Consider the following 12,234-nt stretch of genomic DNA (forward strand, 5'->3'; position numbering starts at 1 on the left):
ATTTTACTATCCAGCATTTTATCACAAAACCAACATTAAAACCTTTAATCCACTTCATACACTTTAGGTTATATCTTCCCCACATTAACTGCCAACAGCACATACAATCTGACACTCAATAATGTACACCGTGAGGCAATAGATCTGTAAATACATTCAGAAATTTAGCTGAAATAGTTGCATGGTTCCTGAAAAAACTCCAGTTGTTTGCATATAATATTTATTTTTAACTACTACCTTTAGTCTAATTTTGCATTAGTTGGTCTCAAATTTGGCAAAAGGTAAAAGGAAACACCTAATTTCTCACCCTATCAGTGCACCAAATGTGAAAAAATGAGGCAGTCACATGCATCAAATGTGACATGTTTTTTCAAGAATACTCTAATATATCATTATCACCTACATTGGCATATACTGTGTGGCCAATGACCATCTTGTTCATTATAATTTTTTAGGTAAACAACCTACTATGACCTTCACTGATAGGACAGATTCTTCATGGCATGTGGTCTTCAATACTCAGTACTTTAGCCATTAGCTTTCTGATGCAAATGCACAGCTTGTCTGCTCAGTGGTGCACAGGCACTCTACTTGCAGCTATATTTTAACTCTGCTTGCAGCTATATTACGAAATAGTTATTAAAGTTAAACTATAATGAATAGGAATTACATAGATTTATTTGATTAGCTTTTAGATTTAATGGTAATGTTTTAGAGACTTTATAATACAAAAAAAGTTATTTTATGATGTTATATACAAAAGCAGTGTTAGTCTTAGGGGAAGTGGGGCCTTGTTGATTTTTATAAGCATATAACTGAAGTGCATACCCATAAAAGTAGATTTGTCCACGAAACTGTAATTTTAATGTGATTAACACAATACATATTAAGAACGAAATCCATCGTTAGACAATTCTGATTTAAGATTACACTGTGGCCTACTATCTTAGAACCTTTTTCCAGACAGGGCCAAATAATTCTAAGATATCAATGGGCCAGTGTGTCCCTTTCTGAGTGGATAACTCCACGTTCATTCTGCATTTTGTGCTTCTCTTCTACTTAATATTTTTTTCAATGTTCTATCCTTTTTATTGCTTAAGCCTCCCAGCCTATTACCTAGCCCCACTGAGTCAAATAATTGATTGTGAATGCTTGATTTCTTCCACCCTGTCGCTAAAGGTCAAACTCAAGACAAGATTAGATTGCACATAGCAAACGTGTACCGCCTCATCCTTTTGTGCATGATATATGCGGTCCTGACCTTAACTTCCCATCACACACCTGAGCAAACTGTACTTTATCTGGGAAATGCCAAATACATTATAGGACATTACAGAGGGACACTATAGCTATATCTTATTTTCTTTAAAAAAAGACTGCGAACACTCAGATATGATTCTGCTTACCGGACACGTTCCCATAATCCCTCTATAATGTTTTAATAACATTGGCAGAATTAGCCTGAAGTCGCTGACACACACAGACATATATAATCTAACCTTGAACATACCAACCCTCATCACCTGAATTGATTTAAAGAAAAGAGCTCATGCTCTTGCCTTCCACTGCTTCTGAGTCAATAGCATTCACCAAGTTGACCGAACAGAAGCCATTCACAATGCCTCGGTTTCCCTAACCCCCTGTGTGAATTCAAGCAGTTTCTTTTAGACAAGAACCAGTGTGCCTATATTTAGCTGCAATGGGCTGCAACGACCTATCAGAGAGTATGACACAAAGTCCAAAAGTGGCACTTGACTAGTTTCTGGATGCCTGGCATCACACACTGGCAGCTTTGTTTTAGTGGACAAAGAGAATAAAACCATTAGTGACAACATGGCTGTTGAGATACACTGTACATTTTTGTCAGCACTGGCGAACAGCAATAATACGCTTGATAGATGCTAATGGTACTCTTGACAAGGCCTGTAATTACCATAAACAACAGGAGCAGAATTGGACACATGAAGCCTGACAACTTCATTTCAAAGAGAATGCACCCACAGATCTATACTACAGTGACAATCCTTAGACAATGTAAAACCTAACGAGAGGCATTCTCCTGTATGCACAATGAACCAATCAATTAACTAATTGTTTCTGTTTTGAAGAATGGCCTTTTTCTGGTTATTAAAATCACAAAGCATTTTGCAATGAGTCATCCTTTAGACATGGATGTCAGACATACAGTAAACCCCTTTCCAAGAGAAATGCGCTTGATGGAAATCAATAGAAAGATAATATACAATGCTGAACTTTAAAGAATGGAGGTGATGAATGTATTTTTTTTTTTTAATTTTCATAAAATGTTTTGAATCACAGTCTCGACAAAGTGAGGTTGACAAAGCTATTGATAAGTTTGTCCCGGAAAGGATGGGATCATCCAAATGTATTAATGCAGTATTGCATGCGTTCATATGAGTGCCGTCACTCCATCAATCTTGTTTATTGGTAATGGGTTTAGATGTGCCTAGTCTGTTTTCCTGTCAAAAATTGCATATAGTAAAAATAAAAACTTACCTACTGCTTTGGCTGCACTAATACCTATGAACAAATAAGAATACATTGCTAAGGCAGTGTCCAATTCTGCTACTGGCACAGAAACCTCGGAATGTACCAAGTGTACGTAGAGCTTATTGAGAAACAACAACAATAAATGATGACATTGGACTGTACGCATGCTATTGCTCACCCAAAATCCAGCATATTGGACAGCACTGTTACAGCACTCATGCCCTGGACAATATGCTGAAGGGCAGATTAGCGCCTGTTTAGCAACCCGCGGTTTACACGGTTCCTTCTTTGTTTGCCTTCCAGCACGCCCGCCCCCGGCACACCGCTTCAGACACGAGCCGTACAGAGAGCAGATTGGATGCCGAGGACCCGGCCTTATCAACAAGGTCACAGGCGCCGGCTTCTGCCTTTCGTTGGAGAGAAATAACCAGAATGGCAATTTACCTAGAACAAGTAGCCCCACTGGCCGAGGGTAGAGCCTGGGCAGCGCATCATTACACTGCGCTGAAGGTGATTTCGTAGCACAGCGGGTACTTCTCAGATGCGTCAAAAATTACAGCGCTGTGTGTGCAGCGGCGGTATCTGAGGAGCTGCAAACTACTGGTGTGTGGCCTGTCTTTTAAATGAAAGGAGGGGGAGACGGCGAAGGCAAGCTATGATTATGGTGTGGCAGTTTCTGAACCCCAAAATGCACACTCCTGAATGTAATGCTGGACTTGTTTGACTTCAGCTTTCAATATTCAACAGATACTGTATAAACATCTATGGTGACTAGGTAAAGTACTTTTCCCAAAAATAAGATAATTTGAATAAACTGTAAAAAAAAAAAAAAGTAAAAAAAAAAAAAAAATAATAATAAAATCAAATAAATTATATAAATCACACTTCACTAATGGAAAAAATGAAAATATTACCTACATTAGTGTAGGAGTCAATCCATCCACAACCCACTTATTTATAATCCACAGATGAAGGGATATGGAACTCCAATGAGGTCTGTACATACAGACCCCAATTTCCATTTGAGAGACACACTAATCATACATCCTACATACAAAAGCCATACACTTTGCCTCTCTGTTCTGGATGAGGCTGGTCACTGTATAATGACAGCAGATCCCTGCAGTAGCAGCAGCGCTGGGACATCAAACGCAAGCTCAATGAATTCGCCTGAGAACCTGTAGGACATCAGATGTGGTGACATTGCACCAGCCATACATGCCCCACTCTGTGGGGAGCACCCCCTGATAACTTTCTCAGGCATTGTTGATATTTCACATAGGAAATCCTTTCTGTTCCAAAAACAGCCATAATATTAGCTTTGAGGATAACAAAAATATGCACAGATTCAAATGTGAAATGTGAAAATCCCTTTTGGAAGGGATTCAAAATGTGAAAAATCTTTGAGAAAATTCAGCATTAGAGTTAACCCATTATATATTTGTTTTTCATATCTGATTTGTTTCTCTTTAAAACTTTGACACTACATTGACTACTAAGGAAATGAATATCCCAGCAAAGGCCACATCGTGTAGGCAAATATACCCCATGGCATGCTGGGAGCTCCAATTGGTATCTGAAAATACAATGTATAGGCCCGGATTAGCCTGGAGACTTCAACATTGAACCCCCCCCCCCAACTCCTCGAAAGCAGTAAAAAAATAGCCTGCCCCTCTCCTGGATACCTCTTCTCTCCAGCCTCTACTGCCAGACGCAAAAACTCTCCAAAAACACTGAATACGGATCTCTGAGCAAGAAAAGTTATCTTTTTGTGGGTTTAATGGCAGCCATTCTGTGAAATTAGCGCTGCCAGCAAGAAGTAATTGTAAAAGTACTCCCCACTTCACTGTCAATCACTCTGGCCTGAGGAGTGCCTCTTTGCACTGAAAGCTTTATGAATTGGCCTGCTGAGGAGGCACCACAATGACATCAAACTGCATTATAGCCCTGTGCTTTTCAGAGGGGGGAAAAAGGGATAAACACACTCTGGAGTCTAAGTGATAATGACTGTGTTTAACAGCAGGCCCCAGACCGAGCGAGGCTGTTATTTATTCTCCGAGGACGGATCAATAATGGGAGAATACAAGGGGCCCTGCTCTGGCGCACAGAGGCTCAGGCAGAGACTGACCGCCAGACTTCAGCCCTCCAGGTGGAGAGCGGTCTGGTGTTCAGGGGAAGGGATCAATAATGCTCCCCAGCACATTCAGTCAAATTTATCTGTCCTCAATGACTTTGGCCATTACCTCATCTCCACATCAAGGTTTTGTTTGCTCTTTTTCTGATGGCTCTCATTATAAGTTCTGCACTTACCAATGACTTTTTTGGTGTGAGCTTTTTATTGGCAATGCTACCACGATGGCATGTAAATTCAGCATCTTCACTGAAGTAAAGAAGCAAAATATACATGTGCATGTCATCTGTATTTTTCTATAAAATATCTGAAGCATATCGACACATAAGACATTGAGCTACAATGTTGTGGGCATGCCAAATGACATCTGGAAAACGGAAATAGAATAACTTTGTTCAGAGCAGTGTGTTAAATATATTCTTATTCTATACCTTAATCTTTTATTTTATCTTTATTATTTCTTAAGCTTCACATGAAAATGCTTCCATTGGATTTACACACTATATGTTTATGCATGTTCATCTGAAATGATGATTAAGTCCCCATGCTTAATTTGTAGTCGCTCTTTGAAAATGCTGACCTGACTGTATGACTTTTGGTAATTGATTTCAGCATGATTTGTGGGTGCACAAAGCTAAATCAACACCAAAAGGCAAAACCATTATTAGACATTTTCAGGTCAGAATAATTTCAGTGAAATTTAAGAAGTTCAACTGAAAGCCTGATTTCTTTAGAAATTTCAATGAGTCATATTAGAAATTCAATCTCTACTATTTCCTGACTCAATACCTGTTTATTTGGTGCTGTTTCTTAAAAAGTTGTTCAAGTTTAACTCTACAGCCCACCTCTGTTTTTAAGATGTACAGATATTCAGGCATCTTTTGCTCTTTTCAGGCATAGTATAACAATTTTCCAAGATATGATTCAAATGTGCTTTCAGTTCTTCCTTTCTGCAGTATCTGGAGAGAGAATAGCTAGACAAAATAAATTTAACAGGCTGTGACAAAGCACAAGCAAGCCCTCTTCATGTGGAATGGGCTGTTTTAGCAAATTAGTTCTCTGCGCTCAGATACATGACCACATGACCACTCCTTTGAGCTGTCCACTGAGAGGAAAAGGTCAGGAAATGTCACTCACTGTTGCTCCACAAAACACTTTGCGTTTTACTCGCTCTTTCATACTCTGCTTAGTTCTGTTCTGTGTAATGTATCTGAAGAAAAACACATTTTCAGAATACAAAAATGCCAAGTTACTCACACACAAAGCACTGTCCATAAGTCATTAATTCTAGGCCTGCCATTAAAAGTATTGATATCAAAATAAGGCCAAAAAACAGATTTAAAAAAAAGTCTGTAGTAGCTCTTAAATGCAATAGCTACATATCTTATTTTATATGCCAAAATCCTTTGCACAGTACAGTATTCCAGGTTTCAAGAACTCACCATACCATTTCTGGCCAGTGGCCTTTTGAGCTTGCATTTTTTGAAATGCGAAGTTGAAAATTGCATCGCCATTACCCACCCACATACTGCATATTAGCATTACGCAACAGATGATAATGCGCAGAAGATAACTCAGTGAAAGAAACTGTGGCTGATCCTCACAGAAAACATGGCCTGTTATGACAGATGTTGATCCCCACAGAAACCATGAGCTGTCATGACAGAAACTGTGGCCCATTTTTTTTTATAACTGATATCCCTACTTTCATGATTTTTGAGAGGTAAATGTTCTTCCCAGGGGCACCCTCACAGGAGAGTTTAATAAAGAAGCTGCTGAACAATTTGCTGGATTCCCTTTGCTCCCCTCTACTGTAGTAGGCTGGGCATAGCTTATCACAACTTTTGATGTCTGATCATCACAGAACGTGATGCATATTTTCCCCATTGCTAACCCAGGAAGTTCTGTTTGGTCAATAGGTGGTGCTATTGCAGGGGGAAATGTAAAAATGCCCATACTTCAACCAAATGTACAGAAATGGATACAGTGAAATTTGGTACATATAAACTAAAGGTAAGCCTGTACTAACAGGAAGAATTTGGTGAGAATTGTCTCCACAGAACAGTAGAGTTTTTTTTGCAAGGATATTTCTCACTCTCTTGGAAATAATGTTATGAGCTTTATACCCCAAGCATGGCTCAAATTTGCCTCAATAATCCATAATGTCCGCCATATTGGATTTCTGAAATTTAGCATTTTTTGAAAAACACTTAAACTGCTTCCTCTCCAACAAAAATGGACCAATTTGCACAAAACTTGGTGTACAGCCTTCATAGACCATACAGAATTTTGATACCTTATGGACGACATAAGGAGCCACTAACTATCAATGTGGGTGCAGCTTATCACCAAACTGCTAATAAGTCTCAAACACAATATATATTTTTAAAAATAATCCAATCATGAAAAACCATTGGTGTCTCTTGGAGAAGTAAATCTTGCTGCAGTGATCAACTTCATCATCTGGAAGATACTGTATATATGTACCTTATTTGTTTCTGCTATTTTGGATTGCCACCATTTTGGAAATGCTATTAGCCATTTTCATCTGTTCTCAGTTTTGGCCAAAGCATATGGATGAGATTTATGAACCTTGGCGCAGTAGTACCTCCCTTTGGCCATTGAATGATTTTGGCATTGATTAGCCACTTGTTAAATTATATTGGCTGTATGTGTTTGGACCTTGTGCATTGCTGTTTGCAGCTATATCTTAATGTCATACTTTTTAAAGAAAATCATTTTTTAACCCTCATGTTGTCTTCAAGGTCAAAAATGACCCTTTCCTGAGTATAACAGCAGTGAAAACCTTTTTCGGCATGCAATTTGATGACTTTTCCTGGAGTGACCTTGCTATTAGAAAAAGTTAAACACTGCCCTTTTCATATTAAAGAAATGGCATACCATTAGGGTACAGCAATTGTCTTATGAGACTTATTATCCCTGCAGGTATGAAATCAGAAGTCATCAATTTAAGTGCCACACATCTATTACAGCAACAAAAAAATGTTGTGTCTACATGAAAAAAATATTTATGTAGGGTTAAATTCAATGAAAAGACTTTATAACAGGGTGTCTGAAAAGGGTGGGTCATAGTTTTTCATAATAACATGCATAATATGAAGACAGTAAAAAGCTTAAAAACTGTACTTCAGTTTTAAATACTGCGGATTTCAATAATGAAGGGGAATGCATCATTGACTGAATTCATCAGGCATATATTAATTAATATGCAATTAATACAAGGTGCTAATGAATATACATTGGACCAATCAATTAATACATCAGTAACTGAAGATACCATGAATTATGTATGATAGTAAGGCGTGTAACAGCAGAGGTTAGCCTGCTTGCAGTTAGTCCCTCAGTTCACTGATTGTATTTGTTGCAGATAGTTTTCCCTCTCTCACAAGCCTCACAGATACCACTGGGCAGACTGCACACAGTGTCTCTGACTTCGGAAGGCACAGTGAAATTAATACATTTCATCTGCAGTTTGATCCACGCTTTTCTTCCACCTTTATGTTCTGTTTTCCTTTACATACACAGTATCTGTGTGTTTTATAATATTATAATAGCCCAAGTTCGACCCTGAACCTTTATGGTAAATTGAGAGATTATTATAAATGGCTAGATAAAAATAATTATAATTATATACTTTAATTCTGTTCATTAAGAGACATTCCAGAACCAAGTTGCAAAAGGTTATTTTTCTATGAGAAGTCAGGGAAATTAAACGCTTTCTGTTCCATGTATAAAAAGCACACAGACATCATCAATCATGAAAAAATCACCTAGAAATAGAAGCTTGGACCATCTATTGTTTTCATGTATCTTAACTGAATTAAAAACCAGGCTTCATAAAGCCTTGTATTTAAATATGAAGTAGTCCACAGGGAAAACAGCGCATCAATGTCTGGTCTTGAATTCAGGTCCACCTGCTTAGTCTACACTACAATAAAATAGCAGTTCACACTGACATAGTTTACAACTTCAAGCAGAACACTAATACAAGTGATAGCTCCATTTGAAGTTATTTTGAACAGTGGAGTTCCTTTTGAGCCCATTTCAACTGAAAATACCATGGTTCACAAGCTATTAACACATAAAACGAACACACAGATTCTCAAAAAAGAAAAAAAAAAAGAAAATTGAAAACTGAAAGTAAAAAAAGAAATGGAAGTACCAGCAACATTATAGCTATAGGCAGGATAAAAAAATGCCTAGTTTAATATAGTGAAACCGAATGTTTCCCTTCACATCACTTAAACAATAGAACAACAGTATTAAAAAGAAAAAGCTTTCCCCAACAGCGACAGGCTGCAAGAATAATAGGTAGAACTTATACAATAATACTTCTGCATTAAAATGCTAAATGATCCGGCCCCTAAAACATCTGAACACGGGCTTTGAAAGGAAACGGTGCTGCTGCAGACTGAAGCATGCTTTGATGCATTGGACCCCTCCACAGAAGCCCAAGCCTGGTCTCATTCATCGGACAGAAATTGGCGCGACGGCCCAGCGGAGAGACTTTAAATCACACAAGGGAAAAAGAGTGCCATGCTTTCCATGCTTATGTGCGCAGCCTGAAGGGGGCGTCCCTGCAAGGTTGGGGGGCAACCAAACTGTGTGCTCACCTGGGGTCCTTCTGGATGCTGTCGATAGAAGGGGACCTCGCCAACGTGCCCTCGGGGGGGAGGGCCGGCCCGGACTTGCTGTACGGCGACTCCACGGACGGGCAGTACTGGAGCGTGCGGTATGGGTCCGAGTAGTTGGCGGCAGGGCCGGCGGCATAGCCCGCCCTCTGGTAAGTTCCTGTGGCGTTCTGACTGCCTGTGCGCTGCAATGGTACGGAGTCAACACCGGGGGAAGACGGGGCTACGGCAGGAAAGTAGGGACAAAGCAAAAAATTCAGGACCTGTTCACAGAACTGGTTTACTAGGTCTAGGCAGAGGAACGACCGCATGCAGACACAACAAGACACGGTGAGACGAGCACAGAATGCGAGACAGAAGAGATGGTAAAGGAGAAGGGGACGAGAGGTGCAAAAACTGAGTCAGTAAACAGCACAGAGCATGGCGTCCTCCTTAGCATCTCTCAACACCTGCTGACCTCATATTATCTGGCATGAACAGGCTAAGCTTACATTTCACCCCTGTCAAAGGATAAAATACTGCCCAAGCAGTCAAAATGGGAACATAAATACCAGCCCAATGATTCAACTGAAAACAGAGCTGTGAAAAACCAACATGGAGCATGTGTGATCAAGATCTATACTTAACAAATGCAGTTAACAAATTCAAATAATTGCGTGTAATTCTTGTATTGTGTGCACAGATGAACAACTTTATGTTACTGATCAAGAGTATTCACATTACTAACTGAATTTTTTTTTAAATCATCAAGAGTGTAATCAAACAAAACAAATGTATTAAATGGAAAAAGGTTGTCTTCTATGAAAACCAAAAATAAGAAAGCTCAATTACCCTAAAGGCAGATTAGTGATTGAATCTTGCCATACTTTATCATGGCAAAATTCATGGAAAACTTCATCTTTCAGTTACTTCTTTTGTGTCAATTAAGCAAATAAATGGTGCAGCAGAAAAAAAATTATACACTTCTGGTTTGTGATACCTGGCAGCAGCCTGACCTCTGAAGGGGACATTTGAAAAAAACCCAAAAAAAGCAAAAAAAAAAAAAAAAAAAAAACATAACTGCAGGCATTTATTGTGTACTATTCAATGTTCTTTCTTCAACCTGGCCTACACCAGCAAAGTCATGGACTGTTACTAGACCACAGGGAGTGATTTTGGTGTCTTAGCTACTGTAATACTCAAACTGAAGCAGCATTAAACAACTATCTATATGAATCAGTCATACATGCAGTCATGAGGGGGAATCTAACACATCTACTCCAGAAAAGATCGATATCTGACAGCGTCATGCCCTTAGGCCCTTTACACACTACGGTAAACAGTGATAAACAAGAGCAGTTCGATGAACAACACAAAGGTTTGGCCCGAAAATATGCACATTGAACTGTGTTTTGCGGTAAAGAAAACGTGATCTGGATATTTGGATTTCTATGGAATACGCTGATATTGATTAATTGTGGATCAGCTAATGATCATTAGGGTGGAATGCAAGAAAAATGCAAGGCTATAAGAAAGAAGGATAACCGAGATGATGATAGATGGTATGTCCTGGGAATATTACACTACGGTCAACCAGAGATGAGCGGAGCTCTGTGTTAAATAGCCTGTCATGGCTAGGAATGAGAAACTGATATATCCCTCATTGCAGGTAATACGTGTAATGTATGTGTATATGTTCACTCATATACTCTCAGTAGTGTCTGATATTGGACCCTTAAAAATTGTAGATTTATTTTCATAAACAAAAAGCTTTCATATCCTTTTCGATATACTTTAACATGCAGCATCCTATGTATTAGCAGATTACATTGCTCCCCAGTTGATAATCAGGCAAACTTCATTCTTGTTTAGTGTTTTATATAAACCGTATTCAACCAAGTACTCTAGTCCCCTTATTAAATTTTTAATATGTACCATAGCAAACAGCTGCCATCAAGGTCTGTGTTTTGTCTACAGTAGTCAAGGAAGCCCTTCTCCTATTCTGTGTCACATATTCAGTTATCAGACTCAGTTCCTTTGTCATTTTAGCATTTAATTTATATTACAGTTAACCATTTAACTATTTTCCCATTCTGGATAGGAACCAGGTAAGCTGCTCCTCAGCTCAGTGCTGTGTGTAATCTCCACCCCCACCCCCCATCCGTCACTGCAGATGGGTAGTGACATTCAGTGACCTTCAAACTCCATTAACTTATCTCTTGGGCAAGGGTCGACATAGTCTGACCCTGCTGAACTTCACACATGAGGAGATTCCTCAATGGAACACCATAAATAAACACAATCCTCCACACAAATGTGTTCCCTTGTTCATTAAAAAAGGCCACACCTCTAACACTGCACAGTGCTAATTGCTGTACTGGCTCAACACAAATTCCCACATGGTTTCATGGTTCACTGAATTCACTCTTTAGTCAACATGAACCACCAACAGGCGTTTCTGCATAAAATGCTAAAGAAAATAGAATACTGTTGAAACCCTTTGGCAAATTTTACATCACAGTTTGTTTCCCACCTGCACTGATGCATAGACTTATTCCACCATTTTCATTTATTAATTTTTTGTTATTCTAAGCTTTCCAGAAAAATTGCAATGAAACTTGGTGATGATGCAATGCATGGTAGTGTGTACATCCCTGACAAGCAGTTTTGTTTTGACTCCACAATTCCCTAATTAACACTCAGTCTAATCTGTTTTACTGGGCTGGCTGACACATTCCACTGTCATTATGGAGGACAACAACAGATAACTGACCATACTCATTTATGTTTAGCTTGAGAGAGAACTTAATTCTCTTCTCCTAAAATGTGTTTCCTGTTTCTTCCCATAAAGTTCTTCAGCTAGTCCCTCGTCTACAATCTAAACAGAAGCTTGTTACTTATAACATTTCTGAGCCTTTAAAGCCAGACATCTTCAAGGGAATGTTTTGAAGTGTTGCAGTC

At 38.9% G+C, this 12,234-nt stretch overlaps 1 protein-coding gene across 6 annotated transcripts in view; it reads right to left on the reverse strand.

Moving 5' to 3' along the window:
- ctnnd2a (catenin (cadherin-associated protein), delta 2a) overlaps nt 1-12,234 on the reverse strand; it is a 268,642-nt gene that overhangs the window by 103,578 nt on the left and 152,830 nt on the right. For 4 of the 6 annotated variants that reach the window (XM_064333163.1, XM_064333161.1, XM_064333162.1 and 1 more), the window contains one exon: nt 9,277-9,583. In XM_064333163.1, coding sequence (XP_064189233.1) covers nt 9,277-9,583 — 307 coding nt within the window. The remainder of the gene's footprint in view (nt 1-9,276; nt 9,584-12,234) is intronic. The other 2 variants (XM_064333165.1, XM_064333164.1) reach the window with 1 other exon arrangement.

This window comes from Anguilla rostrata, chromosome 4 (assembly GCF_018555375.3).
Source record: "Anguilla rostrata isolate EN2019 chromosome 4, ASM1855537v3, whole genome shotgun sequence".
Taxonomy (NCBI): domain Eukaryota; kingdom Metazoa; phylum Chordata; class Actinopteri; order Anguilliformes; family Anguillidae; genus Anguilla; species Anguilla rostrata.